Raw genomic sequence first — 24,584 nt, 5'->3', positions numbered from 1 at the left:
AGACCAGCCTAGGCAATACGATAAGACTCTGTTTCTACAAGAGAGAGAGAGAGAGAGAAAGAGAGAAAGAGAGAGAGAGAGACAGAGAGAGAGAGAGACAGAGAGAGAGAGAGAGAGAGAGAAATAGCCAGGTGCAGTGCCATGCACCTGTAAGTCCCAACTACTATTTGGGAGGCTGAGGCAGGGCTCACCCTGGAGTTTGAGGCTGCAGTGAGCTATGATAGCACCACTGTACTCCAGCCTGAATGATACAGCAAGCCATTGTTTCTTAAAAAAAAAAAAAAAAAAAAAAAGAGAGAGGGAGAGAAGAAAAAAAAGAAAGAAAATTAAAAAAAAACAGAAAAATACAATTTTAACTATCTATACTAAAGAAAAGTTTAGTAAAATATATAACTCTAGATAATTCACACATGAATCTATATGATCTACTACTGCTTGCCCACCTGATCTTTTACCTAAATCTTTGGATCTCTGAAACCAACCTCTAGGGTTTCATGGGCTTAAATTAAAAAGCTGTAATGCCACACTGAGAATATTTGATATGAGAAGGGACCCAGTAGTGATACAAAAGTTACCCTGGTTACCTGAGAGAAAAAATCAGCCTTTTATATGCAACTGTCCATTAGGCCTCATTTCAAAAACAACCTACAAACGTTAAGCTCAGCACACACATAACTTCATTCTGCAGCTCTTTTCTTGCCAAGCCAGCTTTTCCTCCTGTGTTTTGTAGTCCATGTAAATACGTCTCCATCAATCTTACCATTCAGATGCATGGATATTTTTTTCCTCAAGTCATCCTCATATACCTTCCCCTTCCACAGACAGTTGAACAGTATCTTGAATAGTTTCTCTCCTAAAATATCTACTATTATGATTGATCACAGATTAAATAACTTCTTAGGACACAAGACCACATTTCTATATTTATTAGAGTCCTATGGTAATAACTTATACTACATTGATGTTTTACTATTTTCCTTTCCCCTACTGGAAATGCATGATCTATGGAATTCTACATATTTATCTGCATCCTCTGAGGCTGGATGTGGGCAAGGACTCATGTTTCACGCTGTTGAGTAATGTCTGGTTTCTTCAGTAATTATTTGTGTAGAGTCGAATTACCTAAAGAGCAGTCTGGCCTTTGCCTTCACCTATTGGGATGACCTCTGCGCCTCTGGAATGTCTTTACTTGTCTGAGGGATTTGCTGCTAGACAGTCTAATAATGGAACTTATGATGGAGACTTTGGGTCACATATTAGATTGGTGCAAAAGCTATTTTGGCAATTACTTTTATCAGTAACTGATGCAATTACGACAGCATCAGTTCCAACCTCTGGAAAAACTGGTGATTACCTTGACCTCCAGGAGGGGCTGGAGAATAAAGGTCAGCCACAGGGGCAATATGTGATTGAGCTCCAATAAAAACTCTGAACACCAAAGGCTTCCCTAGTTGGCAATCCTCTGTATGTATTGTCACACCTCGTGGCAGAGAGGAGGTAACACCACCCTTGTCTCCAGGGAGCAAAGGATGAATGGAAGCTCTGTATTTAGACCCTTCCTGGACTCGGTGCCATGTGTTTCCCCTTGGCTAATTTTAATTTATATTCTGTTACTATAAAACTAATTAAAACAGCACTTTTCTGAATTTTGTGAGCTTTCTAGCAAATTATTGAACCTGAGGTTACTTGTGGGATCCCTAAATTTGTAGCGAGCTGGTGTCTGAAGTGAGGGCAGTCTGGTGGGGACTGTGCTCTCTGGCTGTGCAGGTTTTTAAATTTCTGGATGTTATGGGTTCAGGGCCTATCACATGCCAAGATGTCAAAAGCTGAGCATACACATGGCTTTAAACTAGGGGTGCAAATTATGGTACTACATTTTCTTACCTGATAACTTCTGATAATATTTCCTCCCCAACATACACCACCTGCCTGTCTCCCATCATACAGGTAATGGTTATGGTGTTGTGACTGGAACCTGCTGAAATTGGGAATTTTTTGCTGTTGTTCTATGTACCTGAGTAAAGTGTCCCTTGTAAAGGTAAGCCTGATTTACTAATGAACATTTTGAGAAGGCCTTGATATATTGTTTGCATTCTGTCTACCTTTTAACTTTAGAAGTCATTTGATCACAAAGTTTTGGGGCCTTTGTTGGGCCTTAATTCCCCTTGATTGATCTTAATTTTTTCATTTCATTTTAATTTTGAGACAGGGTTTACTCTGTTACCCAGGATGGAATGCAGCGGTGCTATCATAGCTGTCTGCAGTCTTGATCTCCTGGGCTCAAGCAATTCTCCTGCCTCATCCTCCTGAGTAGATGAGATTACAGGTGTGTGCCACTACATTTGGCTAATTTTTAAAATTTTTAATAGAGCTGAAGTTTCACTATGTTGCTTAGGCTGGTCTCAGACTCCTAGACTCAAGTGATCCTCATGCCTTGGCCTCTCCAGGTGATGAGATTGCAGGCGCGAGCCACCGCATCCAGCCTCTTGATCTTAGTACCCAAAGAACAATGACAAATGCAAGGGTATCTGGGCACTTAGTAGTGAGTGGTAATAATATCCCACTGCTTTACTGTTATTGAGCGCTTTCAGGATATTTGTGTGTAGTGGGGTGATGGGGGTTAGTAGAAGGGGTAGCCATTAAAATTCCAGGTGTGAAACATAAAAGCTGATTGATTATGAGAAAGTCTTGTTTAATATCTCTAAGTTTAAGTTTTCCGACTACAACTGTTAAGTTAGAAAAATAAATCCTTTGTGGCCTACCACACTGGATTGCTTTAACAACAACAACAAAATACTTACACTTGAACCCTGAAAGATCAACTTAGAACTGCCAAAGCTGGGAAAAGAAGGATCCTTTATCTTAAAGTTGTTCTATTTCAGAATTCAACTCTAAACTTATGGGAAATAATGCAGACATTTGAGTCAAAAGCTAAAACTATTTTTACTAATTTTTTTTTTTTTGCTTTGTACATTCATTGTCTTTTCCATAAAGTGTGTTTCACATTATAAAATCAACAAAGGTTATTGAAAACATTTTCATTATTTTATATAGTACTGAAAATGAACATGACACTGTACAATAGTTTATATATTCCATTTCCTTTCTCTTTATAGCCTATTTCATTTTCTCTCAAACTGTTATTATTATCATGACACCCAAATTTGAGATATGCAGCTCCCTCAGGAAGTCAGGTATACATGCTCTCTATAAGGAAATAAATCAGACAGTGGGAGGGCTACCTGGGTAATGTTAACAATACTCCCCACAGGACACTGTGCAAGTCATATTTGTGATATTTGTCAGAGCATCAGGGCCACATTCAAAAATCCTAACTTTAACAGGGAACACTTGGTGTTGTTACTTCTACGGAAAACCACCGCTAACTCACTAAAGACAAAGTAAGAGCTAGCCTGCCTCTCTCTGTATCTCCCTATCTCTACCTCTCCTAAAAGGCTTAAAGAAATAGAAATGAACTAGAAATGTATAGTAACTAAAAACAGTTTACTGGCTCTGGTGGAACACTTTAGGCTAAGATCTATGCTTATGAACATTATAACCCTGTAGCTATCTCATTTATGCAACATTAAATTCATTTTTTCTGAAAGCAGGACGAGGTGACCTTCTTGAAGGTAACAACTCTCAAGCAAAATTCATACTATTTAAAGGAAGGTGGACAGGACAACTGGAGGTCTTTTTAATTATATGAACAACCAAGATTTAAAAATGTCTTATGCTATGTTCAGCAATGTTTAGCCCATTTTATGCAATTTGTAAAAATTCTTGATGATAGACACTGATATATAAATACATACTTATAATAACTTAACATTTTGTTGATGCCTTTAATAATGGTATAGGTGAGGCAATACCTATCAAGTCTTGGTAGTCCCAGTAACTCACTTTATCTCCTTGAAAACTTTTCTGATAAAAGAAATGGTGGCAATGTTTAGAAGTTGCATTTTAACACTGTCCCTCTTTCTTGTTTCTGTCTCTGGTTAGCAAAGTGTATTAAAACGATGTTTATTATTCTCTCTCCTCTGTAAGGCTAATATGCTTCTCAGAGTTAAGGGATGTGCTTTATTGCAACAATCCTCAGTATCTACAATAGTGTATTTTATGCAGCAGGAACTCAATATATACTTATTAATTGAACTGAACAATTATTCCAGTCTAAACCCTTCCAACGTGAACTTTAGAGGTGCCATTTCTTGGTAAACAAGCTTAGCTATATTTTATCCTTATTTCAGAATACTAGATACAACTGTTCGTATAATTAAACCTGGGTCTGAATTAGAGACTGCTACTTTATCAGGAACCCATATACTAGAAGGTCTAATTGCAGTTAGTGTATACCTAGTTGTCCATTATTGCTTCCAAACCATTATTCCTCCATGCTCATGTGAAAATACTCCTGTTTTGAATGTATATTGATCAAATAATATAATACTCCACCTTCTCCCACCTATTGCCCTGCCATTCAATGGTCTCCTGGTTATTTTTCCACACTAAGCAAGGGCTTTGGTCCATGGTACTCAGTCTTCTCTTCCTATCTCTTGTTCCACCCATCATTCTCTTTTACTTCAGTATCTATTGTGATGACTTTGCCAACATTTTAATCTTAGAATTTATGGGATTACTCAAATCAAGTTAACTTCAATTCTACGTTCCATTAACCAATCATACCCACAGACACCCTTCTAACTTGTTGTCATCTGGAATGATGCCACCTCTGAAGTTTCAAACTCCTATACCTTGTTTTCTAGTTACAACCTCTGAGTCATTTGTTGTCTCTATTCTTACTCCCTTTTCCATCTCATAAGCAACCAACCAGGGCTGTATCTTGATATTTCTTCTCCAGGTTTCCTGTATTATTAAAGATTTCCTGAAGCCTCTGATGCAGTGCAAATGCTTATAATTTCTCCAACCATATTTTGTTAACTGAATTTCAGATTCTTACTTTCAATTGGGCACTGGACTCTAAATAGCTCCTCCAAAGATATTTTACATTTGATTGAATCCAGTTCTAAATCTATTCCTCAATTTATAGTTTCTGGTTTTGGATGCTGACACCACAACTCTCCTGTTGTCACAGTTGGAAACCTGATATATATTTAGACAATTCCCCCCCCCAACAACCCCAAAAAACCAATAAAGTTTTTTTTAAATTAACCAAAAAAAAAAAAAAAAAAAAAAAAAAAATCCAGAATTCACTCTTTCATCTCACTAGAACCTCATAATTTCACTTCTAAATTATTCATTGGCATAGCTTCATCAAATATCATTTGTCTGTCTCCAATTTATTACATGTAGTCAATGACAGTGAACCATGTTTATGTCATGGAATGCACTGAAAAAGAAATTTTCACTTCATTGCACTGGGGTAATGGGACAAGGCTCTTTGATGGGAGAGTCTTCTAAGCCTAATCTCGAGCCATCCCTAGGCCATTTCCAACAACTCTAAGTGTTGACAAGATTAATGTTTCAGTCTACCTGTAGCCTGTTAATGCGACACTAATGTGAAACAGCAGTCTGGCAGAAATATCTGTGAAGTTCAGTTCGATGTTTTTCAGCTGGAAGGGTAGCTTGTTACCCTTCTGATCAATTATTCATAACCTAACACAGAACTCCTTAGTATGACATTCAGAGCCTTCATGACATGGTTCTTACCTGTATGTAGGACCTTTCTCCCTGCATCTGATCTACAAACACTATAAACCACCTGCAGTTCCCTAAATGCATGCTGATTTTTGACACTTGTATGCCTTTCCTCCTAGTGTTTTCATGACTTGAAGTATTCTTTTCTTGGCTATCTTGTTCCCACTTTCCAAGATTTAGTTCCGAAATATTCATCTTCGCAAGCTTTTTGGAGATTTCCTGCAAGCCCCTCTTCCCAGGTTCTAGAGAACTCTCTGCTTAATTCAAGAAAAGTACTTGTTACACCTTATTTTAATTGGCTTGTGTTTTTTTTTTACCATTGCTTACGGAGGCTAATTAAAAGCAGGTGTTGTCTTTGTAACACACTCAGAATCTCACACAGATTCTGACAACACATTACTTCAAAATGAATAAATAAATCGGTGAATGAATGAACAAAAATCAATATAGTTTATCTTTGCCAAAGCAAACTGAAATATAAATTTTACTTTTTCACTTATTTAAAGAGTTGCATCACTTCATTTGGACTTCAATTTAGCAAATGTTGATAATTGATTGTGTCCTAGACATTGTGACAGACCCTGGAAGGCTAACAGGAGTGAGGTATTATTCTCTACTTCAAAGCATTCACCAAGTGAAATGCAAACCAAATATTTAAGCAAATCCTGCATCACACAACATATAATACAATCTCTCCCTCAATCCTGTCTCTTTCCCTTTTGCTGAAAAATATTTATTTCCGGTATTTAAAAGTTGCAAACAAATAAAACATTTAAATTCCTTGATTACTAAAGCCCTTTAAACAGTATTCCAAAGCTGCCCTCTCTAATTTCTTTCCATGCACTTGCCCCTTTCATCATTATATTTGATCTTCTGCCCTCACCAATGTACTGATACCACTCTTTTTATCAGTGATGCTCTCCCTAGTGGCAAAGTTAAGAATATATAACTCAACACTTCGGCAATGTTTGGCATTTTTGAGCCCCTGTGGAGCTGAAACTCAAACCTCTGGACTGATGCTAATGTTTCTGGGTTAAAAGAACAGGCTCTGCCAGTCTGGAGCACAGACTTCAGAGGAGGGGCTCCAGTTGGCCGGCTCTGACGTCTTTGAGGTGGGACGTGAAAAAGTCAGTTCTGCAAGCGTTGCAAAAGCCGCGAGTTGTGTTAAGGTGAAGCTGTGGGAAGGAACTGCTGCTCCCTAGGAAGACGCTGACAAGAACCACAGGCAGACAGGAAGCTAAAGGAAGCCCACAGAGGAAGCAAGCAGTAAGGAACAAGTTTCTTTTTTCTCCTTAAATTTTCCAGTCTCCCTCTAGTGCCCCCTATTGGCAAAGCCTAACTTAGAGCCCGGTGACAAAGGAGAAATGTTGCAGAGCCCCCACCCAACCCATTTACCAAACTGAATAGAAAAGAACTGAGAAACCATACTGTATGGAGTAACATACCCAGATTCTGTCTTCAAATATTTTCTACTTTATTTCAAGGTTTTTGTGTGTTCCCCTGGTTTCAACTATCAACGCAGTGGCTGACTCCCAGATCTTATACTCAATTCTTACTCCTTATCCCAAACTCTACCTCTGCATGAATAACTGGGTACATATTTCCACTTAAATAGTCTCTACTGGCCGGGCGTGGTGGCTCACGCCTGTAATCCCAGCAATTTGGGAGGCCGAGGCAGGCGGATGAAGAGGTCAAGAGATTGAGACCGTCCTAGTCAACATGGTGAAACCGTGTCTCTACTACAAATACAAAAATTAGCTGGGCGTAGTGGTGTGCCTGCCTGTAATCCCAGCTACTCGGGAGGCTGAGGCAGAAGAATCGCTTGAGCCTGGTGGGACGGAGGGTGCAGTGAGCCAAGATCACGTCACTGCACTCCAGCCTGGCGATAGAGCGAGACTCCGTCTCAAAAAAAAAGTATCTACTATGTTCAAAACAGGTAATCTTTTAAGAAAATCCAGTCGTCAAAAGTTCTTTGTACTGATAATGCCAACATAATTGTTGCCAGTCAGCCAGGATGGCACCACTTCTTACCTTCTAGTGTTTTCCTCACATGACATATGATTTGGCATTGGGCTTTGTGGAGTCTACATCCACATTCCTGTTCCGTCAGTGGCTCATCACTTCTCTGACGACGAAATCACTTTTTTGTGACTTTTACCTGCAACTTGTGCTTACATTTCATTTCAGTTCATCCTATATGATGCTCTCTAATTGATCTTGCTATACAGCTCATCTCTGAGCACATTACACTCCATAAAAAGTTTTCATGTCTCCCCCTGCAAATTAAGTGTAAACTTTTCACTGGGTCTTCAAAATATACTCTTTACCTGTATTCTCAGCCTTATCTCATATCGTGTATCACATTACTAATATAAAAGCAAACTTAGATGGAAATTCCTAAATAACCATTTTGTATAGTTTTCTAATCATTTTATAGGACATATTTTAATGTTGAATAGTAGTAGATCATAGCATATGTTCTTTTAGGAGGTTTTGAAAACATTGCAAAATTTCCATCTGGAAGGAATGGACAAATTTACATCTCCAATGCGTCTATTATAACTCTGGATATTAGCATAATTTCCTCTTTTCCTATATTAAGGTATATCATTGTTGTGTTAATTCAGGTCTTGAGATTATCAGAAATATTTATCAATTTAATAAACATATTTGCTCTTATGAACTGAATTTTCATAGTTTCTGGAATATTTTGTATTGCTTTTTCATTTATAGGCACTCAATAAATTAAAGATATTAGGTGTCATATATTTTGCAATTATTTTTCTTTTTCCAATGAGTCATCTGCCTTTTAACTTTGTTTATAAGTCTGCTTTCCTATCACATAGATTATTTTTCTTTTTTATTAGGTATTATCTTTATCTTAATTTATATAGTAAATTATAACTGCATTTGCCTTTCTTGTCTCTGCTTTTTTGATATGCCTAGTAACTCTTTCACAAGCCAAGATAATTTACATAGTCATTGATTATTGTAGTAATATATTGACTTCATTATCTTGTTATTATTACTGTTATTACTAACTTTACAAGTAGGAAATAAAGATGTTATTATTTTCCTAAGTGGTCTTCTATTCCACTCTGGTTCTCTGAACCAGTGGTCTCAGTGATTCTTAACCCAGTCGCCTCAGTCAATCTTTTCAAACAAAAGTCAGGACTTATCACTCCTCTCCTCAAAACCTGAACTATTTCCCCATTTCATTCAGAGTAAATGTCAGATTCCTTAATGGTTCACATTATCTCTCTAGCCTCACCTATCATCCTCCTCATTGCTCCCTCTGCCCTACATGAGTTGCTGGCCTTACTGTTTCTTGAACGTATAAGCATGCTGCCACCTGAATAGTTTGTCTCTGGAATGTTCTTCTCTCAAATGTCTATAAGACTAATTATGATAGCTCTTTTAAGACTCTATCCAATGAGGATTTCCAATGAGGTCTATGTAAGAGTTAGGGAAAGCCAACAGCTTGAACAAATAACCTCAAAATCCCAGTGGCTTCAGAGTGGACACTAATGTGAAGGACACAAATAGAAATCTCCCTGAGCATGACAAAGGAAAACAAAAGCTTTTTAATTATATGGAAAACAGAAAACAACATATAGTCCAGGAATAGTAGTATCAAATTTTAAAAGAGTCAAAGCAAATAGATGTAAATAATAGTGAAAGACATAAATAGAACAAAAGTTTCCCATACACGAACTTAAAACCCTGAGTTCAAGATTAAATCTTTCATATTTGAGCAAAATGAAAATTATTAATTTAAAATATACAAAGGCAACTTTTTTGATATTGTAAGTGAACAAAAATAGGAATGAAAGGTTATCTTTAAAGGCAATAAAAAAATACCTTCAGGTTTGCTCTCAAGCAAACTAAATACCAATAAATTAGCAAAATCTGCAGTTTTGGAAAGAAATAATAATGACAAAATAAAACTATTAATGTGATGTGCACCTATTTTGTACCAAAAAGTCTTTTAAGTGCTCATGTTAACATGTTTCTCTCTAGAAGTCTAGAAGGCACATCTTGTAATTATTCTCTTTTACAGTTAACGACTGAAATTGTGACATTAAAAAATTTATATACCACCATTTCTTGTTAATGAATAACGACAACTTGGAAAATGTATAAACTCAATTGTCTAATGGAAAGAAATCCCAAAATATGTGGCTTGATCAACTAAGAGATGTATTGATATTAAAATCACTAAAGTGGGAGAGGTCATAGTTAAAATAATTCTTAACAAATATGAAAATCCATTTACTATGTAGAATATGATAAAAATAATTATTGAAGATATGGTTACAAAATTAAATGTAAAAGACTAGACACTTTCTGAAAGTGCCAATTTACATGGTAAAAACAATAACGGCACGTTAATGATTGGAAAGTCAAAATTCTTAGCACAATTAATTATGACCAGGAAGCAAGGAGGGAGAAAGGATAACAGAAGAAAAGAGGCCAAATTGTTTGTATTGTTGGAGTAAGTAAAAGTTTTTGATTTGTGACTTTGACAATTAATACAAAATAGATTTAAGAATACCTTTAATTATTTGAAGCAATAATATAACTAAAAGTAGAATGTCTCCATTTTCTATTATTAACAGCAATAAAATTAAACAATAGTATACATACCAAAAAATAGTAATAATGACAAAAGCAGAAAGGTATCACAGAAAATAATAAAATGATAGAAGCAAGAACCAATAAAGCTATCGTACAAATGAATCGAATCACTAAATAAGAATGGGTTGAAAAAGCAAAATCACTCTAAATATTATTACATAAAGCTTACAGAAGGCACATCTAAAAAGTAAGTCAGAGTAGTCAATAATAGAATGCAAAATTAAAGTACTGTAATACACAGAAAAGTGGGAGTTAATGGTATTAACTTTAAAATAATATAAAAGAAAGCTGCCATTTTATAAAAAAATTACAGTCCAAATGATCATTTAATAATTATAGCCTATTATAGTCACTGAGTAATAACACCTACAAATATATAAAGCAGAGCCCATAGAAATAAATCAAGTAGGCAATTCAATACACCACAAATAGTCTATGACAGATCAAGTAGACTGTAATATAAGAACTTCCAATATGTGGAATTTTTAGTTAACCAGATTAAACTAATTATTTCATTGATTTATTTGCTCAGAAATTGTCTATGGAGCAAAAGTTGGAGACTCCATGCCAATTATTTATTTGAGACAGGTGTTCACTCTGACACTCCTGCTGAAATGCAGTGGCACAATCACGGCTCACTGTAGCCTCAACCTCCCAAGCTCAGGTGATCCTCCTACCTCAGCTTCCCAAGTAGCTGGGACTACAGGCCCATGTCACCACACCCAGGTAATTTTTGTACTTTTTGTAGTGATGGGTTTTTGCTAAGTTGCATGGCTGGTCTCCAATTCCTGGACTCAAGTGATCTGCCCACTTTGGCCTTCCAAAGTGTTGGAATTGCAGGCATGCCCCATAGTACCTGGACCCCCGCCACGCAAATTAAACAGACTGTTTAACATAAATTTAAACAACATCTGACACCTTCGGCTTTCAACCTGGGGAGATAAAAGGAAGTTTTTAAAATAATGATTTATGTCAGTTACTTATTTATTAATTGCCTCCACCACCCCCGAAAAAGGCCTCGAGGCAGCTAAATTCCCTAAATTGTAATTGGGTCAATGTGCACCTAAAAACATTAAATGAGATCACTATATATTTAAATTGCCTAAATTGTATTCAGAGAATACTTGATCATTTGAAAAATGTGTTTTTAATTGCTAAATGAGAAATAATGAACCAAAGTAGACAACTCAAGTCGCTTTAAAGAAAGAATAACTTATGAAAGTCAAAGGAAATAATAAAGAAAAAAGCTAAAATTAATTAAAAGCAAAAGAATATTTATAAATAAGAATTCAGAGTATATGGAAAACAAAATGTAAAATTTATCAAGGCTGATCAAGTAAAAAAAAAGGAGTATGCACAAGAAAAGAAGTATGACTACATAAGTGGAAGAAATTAAAAAACTGTATTTCATATACCTCAATGATAATTAATTATAAATCTTGTTAAAATAATTTTTTTCTAGAAAAATACAGCTTTTCAACATTGACTCAAAAGGAATTAGCAAACATTGATCACTGAAAATGAAAAGAAAAAGAATATATTGTTAAAGTTTTTCTTCAGAAAAGAGCCAAGCTCCAATAATATGTTAGGAGCAGTTCACCATGAATTCACCACACACTTCTTGTAACAGCTTCTATCTCGGACTCCCTTTTCAATCATGTTTGTATAGCAAAGGTAATGTCTTCCTCCAAGGCAAAAGTTGAGTAAGTTTGCTAGAAGCCACCTGATAAAATTGGGGGATTCCTACATTCAGAATTTGTCAGCTGTGATAAAAACCCCTGATATATGTAGCATCTACATGGACCACTTTCATATCACCCCTGGAGTCTTGGAGCCAAAGGAAACAGTTCATGTTGCCTGTTGTGTAGTAATAAAGTTCTTTGTCTCTCAGGCTGGAGTTTGATGTCTTCTTCTGCTAGCATCTGTGAAACTATGGCAGGCTAACCGGTTAACTTGCCAGGGTAAAATCTCAGACCCTTCACATATCTTGATGGTATCATGAGAGAATATATCAAACCTTTAAGGAACTGAAATGCCCCATGCAATTTAACATAGAAAAAGAACTAAATAAACCTTCCTATTTCATTTTTAAAATGGTATTAAATCTCCGTACCAATATCTTTAAAAAAGTACAAAATAGAATTATAGACCAATAGATATTCTAAATTAAATGTCTGTAAATTAAATCTAGTAATGTATTAAAAATTTAATAAACCATAGCCAATTAAGGTATATTTAAAGATGCAATTTGATATTTGAAAACATAATTATTTTAGCTGATCAAAAGAAAAAAATCACGTATTTTTGCTTTTACTCCACAGTGGGGTAAGGCATTGCAAAAGTGATATGATATTCTTAGGGAACATTCATTTTCCACTCCCAATGGAAAATGAATGTTCCCTGAGAAAAATATAGTATCTAAACTGTGTTCATTGGGTATTAGCACAACTATATAAGAAAATACTAATTTTAGAAAATTGAAATGAACTACAGCCAAATAATTGCAATAGATGCCTCTAGGTAGTTAAAAAAAGAAAAGCTAAAAATGGTAGTTGTCAATGCAGAAAATAAAAAAATCTATTGAAATTTTAGATAGATATTGCTTTAATATAGTATTAGCAGTAATTCTGCCACATATCCACAAGGAGTGACATGATGCTAGAAAGAGATTCATAAATAAGAGAAGCTTCTTCCTTGTTTCTAAGGAAACACTCAAAATCTATTAAATTTATATTTAGGAATCACCCGTATCCATGCCCCATCCCTCCTCTATATTCTAGTGCTACTCTCTCCTGTTAAGTTTTTGTGATGACTGAAGCACCAGATCTGTCCAAAAACATGAGGTAATCACTGATACAAAATTACCACTCTTGCGGCCAATCTTCAAATTAAAAGGTTCATTCCTCAAACAACGATAGATTTTAACAAGTTACTTTTTAAAAGGAATACGTTAAGCCTAATTTATATAATTATGTGTGATTAATTGACACTCAATCCTATCAGAAGTACTTTTAAAAGAAATATTAATTATGAAAAGCATGTTCCTAACTTAAAAAAATATCATGTTACAGTAAAACAGTCTTTGCGACAGGAAGGTTGTCATTAAGGCAAATTACTCTTGCCTGGGAAATCCATTGGTCAGCTTCCCTAAATGTTTCCAGATTTATCACACATTCATTTCCCACAATTGAGACCACAGAATATGTCATGTTTTTTACTCAAAGTAATCTCTAATTTTTTAGAACAGTGGATAAGGCCACAATTTACTGTTTGTAATTTGGATGTGGTCATCGTATTTATAATTTGAGTGTGACCACTATATGCAAGTCTGTTTTTTACATCTTCCGTCTTCCGGCTGATGTGTCTTGAAAATGGAGTGTAGGGTTTTGGTCATTCAACATTGAGTGCCTTGAATACAGTAATACTCATGAAATAGTTGTGAGAATGCAGAAATGATGAGTGACCAATAGGAGAATAATATACAAATTGTAATAATCTTTAGAATATCTCAGAGATTAAATTTGTTTGAAATGCTTACTATTGCAGTACTTGGTGGTCAAATGAAACAGTGTATTAAGCTAAAACTTTTCCATAAACGGATAAAAACTAATTTAATATCCAAATTTGGGACTGCTATAGCCAGAGGAAGAGGTATTTCCTGAGAGTAGAAAATATGAAGCAGAATAAAAAGCAATTAACTCTACAAGGAATGGGACATTGTCTCTACTAGAACTCAATCTGGAAATTGTTCTTCCCAGTGTAGTTCACTGTACTTCTCTCATAAGCTAAATTATAGAGGGCAGAGCAAATCTAAGGAAAGAACACACAGAGAAAGGAAATGACATAGGTGATGCAGCAGGTCTTCTAAGGACAACTCATAACAAATTATATCATATGTAACCTACAATTTTGTATAGACCTTTCCAAAAGCAAGGACAAACATCACGAGCTAGAACTATAGTCCTCTGATGAATATGGTACACTGAAAATTTAATCTTAAGCAATGGCATTTGTAAATTATAGGCAGTTAGTAAAAATGCCATGACATTATTAAAAAATCTACCATTTAAGGATATCTGATATGGAATTGCCTACTGAAGAGAGATCAAATTTAACTCCAGAACCATGCTGTCTGTATGTTATCTGAAGTTTGTGTGTATTTTCTTGTTTTTATTAGCTGTTTGTATTTCTAATTCTATTGTGTGTTTTCTCATATGCTGCATTTGTATTTCTAATTCTATTGTGTGTTTTCTCAAATAGAAATACATATTCTCATTTGTATTTCTAATTCTATTGTGTGTTTTCTCATAACTCTTGTGGCTTTTGTGAAGTATTTTATTAAACCATCCCTACAGATGATCCATAATTGTGATCAATTCTTTTGCCCAAAAGGGACACCTCAGATTAGCAACATTACATTTATAACAATGTCTTTAATGAGACTCTTTTCTTTGCAGGGATCCTTTACATTACATACACATTTGCACCCTTACCACTTCCTAAACAGGGATGAGATCAGGTTTCTATGAGAAATCACATGGTCTTTTCATTATTTAACACTCAATAACTGATCATAATCATAAATAAATATCATCATTAATGATAAGGCACATCAGTCTCTAAACTCTGCATCTTCAAACTCTATGATTCTGGTCACATAAAGTGAATGCACAACAAAGAGCTATCCAAGAAACTGATAAGAGACAACTTCATATAAATTTAAGGTTATCTGGCAAGCACTGTTGACATAGTTAACAGAATCCTTAAGTGCTAGAAAGCAAAAGATGACTGAACCATTTTCACTAGAGTGGGAAGTATCAGGAAAAGGAAGAGAATGAGACAGACATAGAGAGAGAGAGAGAGAGAGAGAGAGAGAGAGAGAGAGAGAGAGAGGCACAGAGCGAGAGATTGATTCAGCTTTTGCATCCAGGATGAGTTTGGTAAAGTATCAGGAGTATCAGGCTGGTGGAGTTTGAAGAGTGTTTCTGAAATGCTCCTGCTTCTTGCTGCGATCAAGCATGTGGACAGCAAAATTATCCAAAAAAGCATCCATTCTCTATTTATTTATTTATTCATTCAATGCACATTTATTGGGTACTTCTGGCCAGACATAGTACTGACCTTTTAGGATACAGAGAAGTATATAAAAGAAAATTCTCTCCCCTTAGAGAAGACATTATTATGACAGGAGATAGGCAGACAAAAAACAGGTATAAAAGAATTACCAAAACAAGTTCAGATAGAGATCAGTGCCCAGAAAAAATCATGAGACCATATAATGCTTCCAAGTGGCTGGGGGTGGGTACAATTGGGAGTAGAAAGGTAGGGACAGGCTTTTTGATGAAAAGAAATGCAAATCTCAGTGATTTAGAGGCTGGTTATAGAGGATGTTTTATTCATCTTTCTCCTGCTGACCATCTTTTGCCATTTCACTAATTATTATTGTTCCATTATAGTGCTGGAATGCCGGTCGATAAATGATCATTGAGACCCCACTGTGTTCTCAGCACCACTGCGACTGGAAAATGTGGTTGAATTCAAATAACTAATTCTACTGCTCTAATAAAATATGGGTCGGGGAAGAATGCTTAAGTCGGTAAATAACTTAAGCCTTCTTGTTTTGAGAGGTGCATTAGGGTCTAAGCTTCCGCCAATCCATTCGTAGCTCACACATCTGAAACTCAGCCATGGGTTTCAGCAACTGCTCTAAGAAGAAGTATCACATATTGCCACTAGATGGCACCAATTATTTTCATATTTTTAGGTCAAGAAACCCCTTTTTAAAAATGTAATGGCCACATTTAAAATAGAAGAATGTTACTTAGCATTGTTATTAATAAAGTATTATTCTCTTCTTAATAATTTTCTTATAGACAAACCACACCAATAGAACTAAAGAAGGTACGTTCTTTCACCCACATACTTGTTCATTCAATGTACATTTGTTCCAAATAATCTTTAAAAAAATGTTCTCACACGTCTTTGGATATGTAAAAAGTAGGGAAAGTAACTGAAATATTGATATAATAATTGAATATATAAATATCATATTTGAATATATAAATAAGAGGATCAAAAATAGTTCATATTGACATTACATATACTTTGAAAACTTTCACAGAAAAGTTTTAAAATAGTACAGAAAATTGTTTTGCTTTTAGAAAAGATGTCCCATTGTANATTGACATTACATATACTTTGAAAACTTTCACAGAAAAGTTTTAAAATAGTACAGAAAATTGTTTTGCTTTTTAGAAAAGATGTCCCATTGTATCTTCCAAAAATGAGTAATATTTTAAATGTATTTTAAATATGGTACTAATTCATTACAATTAAATGTAACAAAAACTATCGCAAAATTTAAAATGGGATAGGAATCATTTAACTGAATGCAAACATTTTATAGGTATAGCTTTATATAATTTGATTAATAAAAATTCAGGCTTAAAAGAAATTTTAATACAATTTCCTTGTTTCAAACAAGTAAATTTATAGGTCCATTAGAATATTATGCAAAATTTTTCTGCAGCAGATGAGTGTGATGTATTTTCCTTCCTCAAAAAAGCGGTTGGTAAACATTCAAAGTATATTTATTCAGAAACAAATGACAACCGTTCTCATTCTCAGGTCTTTCATTAAAAGCACAGAAGGACTCTGGAATAAATATAGCCTACATTTTTATATTAATAGACTTCAAAATAAAATAAAGTATGATAATAAATGAGAGTACACATAATATGCATTGAAAAGTACAATATGCTCTCTGAATATATCATAATTACTTAGAAGAAACAATGAAAACTTTCAGGTTTATTATGCTAACAAATTTAGTTTTAAAATCTCAACACCCTGCTACTTCAGGATAAAAATTGTCTCAAACTATCTGCTAATTTGACTATCATTATATTTCTTTCATTCTGAAACATTCAAAAATAATACTCACTTGGGTATCTCGAAGAGTTTTTTGTCTCACAGCAAGAAGCACTCTAAATCTCTGATCTTCCTCAAAGATTCTCTCTTCACAGTCTTTTTTCTCTTGCATATAATGATCGAACACAGCTTGTGCATGTTCCCTTTTAAATCTCATAGTTACAAATTTGTTCCTATGAATAAAGAATTCCATGTGCCACTAATCAATTCACATTTTATTTTTCAAAATGCATTTATGAGACATTTTAAAAGGACCCAAATGAAAAATCTTGAAGAGCCTTGAGCTGACAGGCCTTGGAAAATTCCCTGGTTTTCCCAAGGCCTACTTCTATAGGGCTACATCTAAATCAGCCAGGTAGAAGAAAATCTATGGAAAAACAGTGGATTCTCTTGGTTGCCTGTCCAGCATGCTCCTGTTCTCTAAGCATTTCAAGAAAACCCCTCCTCCAAGCAGCATGTAACTCTAGAGATATATTCTGATTAGTCCAACCAGCATATGACCCATTGTCCAGGGGTGAGAAGATATATTAAGATAGCTCGAGGAAATGAGTGAGAAGCACTTAATTCCATGTAGAAGAGCTCATATCCAATAAATGTGACTTACACATCATGCTTTCAAAGTTGCTGCCAACAGCCATAGTGGAGAGAGAAAAAAATGAGTGCCCAGTGTTGAACTGTTGAATCAACCAACACTGCAGCTTGCTCTAACAATTATATAAGATGACACCTTTTTTTATTGTTTAAGCTGGTGCTATGTAAGATGATGCATCTTTACTGTTTTATGCTTCCTGTTAAATAAGAAGATACATTTTGTATTGTTTAAGCTGGTACATGAATAGGTGTGTGTATGTACGCATCTGTGTACATGTCTGTATTTTATCATTTGCAATTAAACACATCCTAATGCAAAGGTAAAATAACTTTTATGGTGAACTCAGTAGTTATGTAAGGAACAATACTAGTAGAAAAGTATCAAAACGTGGTTAAAACAATACTGGTAACAATAACTTGCTTGCCAAAGTTGAGCAGCAACTCAGTGTCCAGAATAAGGTATCTGAAAAAGCTCAGCACAGTCTTATTCTATTCACATTAGTTAACAAGTCTACTGATATAGAAAATTTAATCACTTGCACAGTTAACTATAAAGGCAGCAAGACTAATATTTTGGGAAGGGCTAAACTAATATCTCTGCTTTTAAATAATATCCCATTTAATACAACAAAAACCAGTCTATGGAATAATAATGAGACAGCCATCTAGAGTTGAAGAACCTAAACTTGGATAATTAATTAGCTTGTGTAAGCTCAACTAGTTGGTAAATGACAGAACCAGAATTCAAATCTAGTCCTGCCTTTTTCTGATTTAGCAGTTCAACATTAAGTATTCATTTTTTCCCTCTCTTCACTATAGCTGCTATCAGCAAATTTGAAAACATATCACCTTGTTTACACTTAGTGGATGTGAGCCTCTTCTTCTACAGGAAATAAGGTTCTTCTCCCCTTTCATCTGCCTTGCCCTGGTATTTCACTTACATCATTCATACCAATAACATTCTAAATTATTAAGTGATGTCTGATCAGTAGCCAATGATATTGACATCTTGGAGCACTGAGAACCAATGAAATTCACACAGGAAGGAGCTAGTGTGACCAAAACGATAAAATGTTCATAGTTGCTCCCAAAAAACATTGATATATCTTGACTACATGTACTTTGTTTTCTATACTGTTTTGATATTGAATTATATTAATTATAGCATTTTATTAATTATATCTACACAGACATTTATATACACTATATACGTGCATATCTATGCAATAAAATAATGTTTCCTTTCTCACGGTGATAAAACAAGTAGACTTTGAAGTCTTATGGGTCTGGATTTTAAATTTCCACTTTCTAGTTAAGAAGCAATTATAAAAATTAAGTGAGGGTCAAGGATGGCTTTGATTGCCATTATTTTTAACAACATATTTTAATTGTCTTATATATGTGAGGTTTGTCTCCCTGCAAAGATCTTCAGACACTTGAAGATACACTTTTCCACTTGCCATTTATTTGTCCTTATTGGGGCCTGGCAGTATGCCCACTATGAGTTCTCAATAAATAATAAGTAACTTGTTATGGGAAATTATTGAAAATATCAGTAGATTATTCATAGAACAGCTGATCTTCCTTTGTAATCCCATCTTAGGGGGTTAGTTGAAAGGGCACACATTTGGAACAGGTTGGAGCTAAGCTGAAGCTAGCTCTACCACTACTTAAGAGTGTGATCTTAGGTTCCCTGAGCCTCTATTTCTCAGCATTCGTTGGAAATGATACAATTTAACCATTTGCTGTAAGAACTGGATGCGATTAGGCACACATATTGTCCAGGACATACCTGGCACAATAGCAAGTAGTTCAATGGTACCTTTAAATATTATTTGACATTACATATCATCACTGCTAATTAATAGTTGTATAAGTAATTCCACAGTATTGGCTAATTCTTTTTCTCCTTTTCTTGTTGGAAGGCAGGGTTTTGTCAAGTTTAGAGAGAACTGATTCACTGGGACATGGAAACCACTCTTGTCCGAAAGGCCATATGATCCAGCTTCAGAAGAAGTTAGGATTGAAATGGGAGGAAGCCAGAAGAAAAGATTTTCATCAGCTCCTGAATTAGATCTTTATAAGTTTAATGTAAGTTATATACATTTATATTTGTATCTTTGAGTCCCAAGATAGTCTGACAGGTGTTAAACAAGGTGGATAAATATCTTTAAAAGTAAATGATATGTTTTCCTGCTTTTCACATAAGATAGTTAATATGAGTAGTCTTTTTCAGATAAAGCTGAATTATCATGTTGAAAATAAGTTTTACCCTATGATAATAGCTAAACAAATGCTTGATGGGGACATTGACGTGACTCCATTAAAATGCAAGGCAACAGGCTGGGCATAGACTTTTTCTGACACTTTGTCCCTCAAGCATTATGATTTTGCTAATGCTTGTAGTAGCCTTCTTTATTTAAAGCAGACCGTTGTCCCTAAATGTGGCCAATGCATGTTCCTCTAATACCCCTCCAAGTCCAGTTCTCAATGTTTTACAAGATAGGAAGTGAGAAGCAAAATGAGTAAAGGAAGAGTAAATAAGTAATAGGTTAGGGTCTATGGATACCCAATGAGCCTGAGAGCATGATCATTCTCCAAGCCAAAGGCCTTAGTAACACTGACCAGTTATATCCCTGACTCATGAGGTGACTGATAAGAAACTTTGGAAGATGATAAATTTGAATACATTGCATGAACTCTTACCTTGAAATTAATCAAAAACATTTGGGTGAAAAACCATAAATTATTAAACATGACATATAAATACTGATACATCTGAAAGTAATGAAGAATATTATTAATGTTATAAAGAATAAAAGTTCTCCTCCTTGGAAAGGGAGAAACATTCCAAGTTATTAAAATAAGAACAAACCCAGAGAAGCAATAATGAATGAAAGCAGTTTATGATTATGCTTTTTAAACTAAAATTATCAAATATCACACATATTCCACACTATGTTATAATTACAAATATGAACCATTTTATGAATACATTTTAAATATGGAAATTTCATCTTATTTCTTTTATTAATATTTTTAATACACTTCATATTTTGATAAAGTTTAAGCACTTACTTTAACACTTCAAGTATCTGATCAAAACTTTTCTTTTCTTCTTCTTTTGCTTTTAATTCCTCATTCAATTCATTTATTTTTGCATAAAAAATCATTGTCTTACTTTTAGTTGTTTCTAAGTTTTTAAAAATTGCTGAGCGTTTACTCTGAAAAAAAAAATACAGGAGTGTTTTATTTTAAATACTTGGATTTTCAAATCTCTGCTATTCAGGGACACAATTACATTGGCTGTGTGAACAATTAAAAGTTAATAGTGGGCCACACCTGATGGCTCACTCTTGAAATCCCAGCACTTTGGGAAGCCAAAGCAGGAGGAGCCAGGAGTTCACTTACAGCCAGGAGTTCAAGACCAACCTGGACAACAAAGCCAGCACCTGGTCTCTACCCAAAATTGTTTTAAATAGCCAGGTGTGGTGTTTCACACCTGTAGTCCCAGCAACTTGGGAGGCTGAGATGGGAGGATCACTTGAGTATAGGAGGTCTAGGATGCAATGAACCATGATTGCTCCACTGCACTCCAGCCCAGGTGACAGAGTGAGACTCTGTCTCTAAAAACCAACTGAGGTTTATATTCTCCACTGTTATATCTGATTAATTTTCTAAAAAATAAAAATGTTTATTCTCTCTGCCCTACACAAACTTGCTCCCCTTTCCAAACACACACCTAAATGCACGCTTTATAAGCATGTCATTTCAAGATGCAAACATGTGGTCACTGGTTTTCAAACATGTACAAAGTCCACTGGCAGGCAGACAAGGATATATATTGTTCTGATCTTTCCAGCAAAAGAAGCCAATATTCACTACCAGCACAGTTTTCCATGGTAGTCCTGTGCAATTCCAGAATGAACATTTGATTGTCCCTCTATTTTTGTGTCATCCCTTTATGACTGTTGGTGTTCAAATGGAACTTAGTGACTCACTGATTGACTGTTATTGAATTGTTCCCCACATTCAGCATGGCTGCGAATTAGTGTTACTCTCCCAACTGATTCTATGGATCTCAATGGCTCCTTCTGCCTCCACTATCTTCTGTTTTCCCCATATGCTTCCAAATACTTTCTTCACTCATAGATTTCAAGAATAACAACTAATATTTTATATTTATTTTCCTATAAAACCTTACTGTTTGTCTAAGATTTTGAACGTTGGGTACTGCATTTGAATTTTCACATACTTCCTGCTTTGTTTCATTCCTTTTCTGGAAGTTCTGAAAATTTTCTACTGATAAATAAAAGGATTTTTTTCTCCTTATACTAGAATGTAGTGGAAATACAGCTAACTAGGATTTGTTGATAGGCCCATTGGAGTATTAAGTTATTTGGCGGGGGCAAACCCAAAGACAGAGAGCAGACAGGTATGAGTATGGACACTCATGAGTACTGCATGCTCTCTATCCCTAAACTTGACATTTAGATCAGATTTCGTCATTCATTTCTTCGTCTTAGCTGAAGATTCTCTTCTTCAAAGGAATCTGGTTTTGTATAGTTTTGCATATCTTTTAGCACACTGTAAAATTTATTTAGCTAATATATTTATGATCTTGTCATCTATGCTCATAAGCAAGATCACCAATGGATTTGTTTCTCGCATTATTAATTTTTGGTTATGATTGCAAGGTTTTAGTTTCATTATAGAATGACTTTAGAAAATTTCCATGCTTTCTTATGCTCTGTAAGTGGTATTTGTAGAGAGATTCATAAAGTATCTTGACTGATTCTTGGTTTCATTGGTAGAGTTTGGACAAATTAAATTTCTTCTATAATCATTGATCTATTCTTGTGTTTTATTTCTTTTGATCCAGTTTTCACCATTTGTATTTTACAAATAAATGATACAATTCATATAGATCTTAAAACAAATTCCTATGCAAAGTAGTATTCAATTCACTGTGTATAGAATTATACCCCTTTTAATCAATTCTGTGGCTATTTTCATTTTTATTCTTTGCCCTTAATAAATATGTTAAATATTTTTAGATTTTTTAAAAAAATCAAAATCATTTATTGGTAATCTCAAAATATTATACTGGCCTATGTCATAAATTTTGCTATATAGTTTGTCATTATTGATCATGTATAAATAAGTGGTAATTTGTATTTTAGTTATTTCTTAGCACAGAAGCAAATTAATAAAAAATGTGATTCGGTAATAAAAAAAAAAATTTTGTAGTTGAGTGACTACAGTTCCCATGGTTAGATCTGACATACAGAGAACAGCAATCACAAGGCTCTTCAAAGATGCGGGTACTGCCTTCACAAATCTATTTTGCAAGGCACTGGTCAAAGGTATATTTTCTGAACACTCCTAACTGGGATGAGTAGGTCTAAAGTGACTAATCCACTCCACTATCCCAATATCCCTAAACCTTTGTATCCTTTCCTGTACATTAAACCAAGGAGATCAGACATTTCCAGCTTGCTCACAGTGGGATATCTTTTAAGCCATATTACAGCCAACCAAGCAAATAAATGATTAGAACCTTTTTTTAACTCCCCAAGCTGCAATGTTGAATGCAGAGCCCCTACTTAGTGGGCCCAATTCAATAAATTCAGCCTGATCCAACTCTGTGTTCCTTCCACCATTATCCCATGCCCTTAATATCCATTTACACGTCTGCTCTCGAGATTGCTGTGTATATAAATTAGAGAACTCAAATAGTTCTTTTCTAGTGTAGTGCACCTCCTCATGGGTCACACTCTCAACCTCACCTCTGGGGCTCACTGGGACTTTAGTTATAGGTCTAGAAGCAAACGGGGTTTTGGGGGTGGCTCCTGAGGAGAATCAACATTATTTTGCCTAGCAACTGCCTCTGGGGAGGCTATCACTGTTGCCTCAAGCAGCACAGGGTTTATCTCATGCTCAGACAAAGGTGGAAAGGCTGATGGCAGCATGGGACGGGGAGGGGATGTTGCCACTACTAGGGATGGGGAAGCTGTTCCTTCTGGCAAAAAAAGATTCATCAGAATTTACAAACTCAGTGTCCCCAACTTCATCAGGGTCCTCCCACACATCCCCATTCCAAGTCTCTGGGTTCCATTCTTTTCCAATTGATGCCCTCACTTTAACAGTAGACACCTGGAGAGGCGATGCATGCACCTTTGGTTGCAGGTCAGCCACTCACATGATAAGAGCTTGTGTCTGTTTTTCCACCGTTTCAGCTCTTTGCCTACAGGAGATAAGACTCTCACTCAGGGCAATCTTAGAAGATTTGAGGCTTAATACCTGCTTCTGAAGCCAGGAGAGAGAATCCCTGAGTTCACCATTTTCTTTCATCACTTTGTCTACTGAACTTAGGAGCAATCAAGCAGCTTCATTATGTTCCTTGGTTCTACACATATTGTCAAAGTTATTATATATAGAGTCACTAAACTCCTTGCCTCTCATGAGTGGTGAACTAGGAGTGTCAAATGTATTTATTTGGCATAACTATCTAAACAGTTCTTGCCAAGGACTATCAGTGTTCTCCATACTATTAGAAGTAGAGTCCTTAGCATTTTGGAGTCTAATCATATTAAGCAGCCAACTCCAGAAACCCCAAAACCAATGAAAAAACTCCATCCTTAATATTCTGTTCCTCTAGAACCACTCCTGGTACCAAAATCTGTATTAGTCAGGGTTCTCTTATAGAGATAGAGCTAATAGGATACACACACACACACACACACACACACACACACACACACACA

At 35.3% G+C, this 24,584-nt stretch overlaps 1 protein-coding gene across 1 annotated transcript in view; it reads right to left on the bottom strand.

Moving 5' to 3' along the window:
• The window catches only part of CCDC178 (coiled-coil domain containing 178), a 528,736-nt gene that overhangs the window by 284,863 nt on the left and 219,289 nt on the right, over positions 1–24,584 (bottom strand). The window contains exons 20-21 of the mRNA XM_017873932.1: positions 20,896–21,041; positions 17,240–17,399 (exon numbers count right to left, since the gene is read on the bottom strand). Of these exons, the coding sequence (XP_017729421.1) occupies positions 17,240–17,399; positions 20,896–21,041 (306 nt within the window). The remainder of the gene's footprint in view (positions 1–17,239; positions 17,400–20,895; positions 21,042–24,584) is intronic.

Source organism: Rhinopithecus bieti, unplaced genomic scaffold (genome assembly GCF_001698545.2).
Source record: "Rhinopithecus bieti isolate Rb0 unplaced genomic scaffold, ASM169854v2 scaffold_5260, whole genome shotgun sequence".
NCBI lineage: Eukaryota > Metazoa > Chordata > Mammalia > Primates > Cercopithecidae > Rhinopithecus > Rhinopithecus bieti.
Note: the sequence above shows the minus strand (reverse complement) of the source record. Positions and strands in the feature narration are given on the sequence as shown.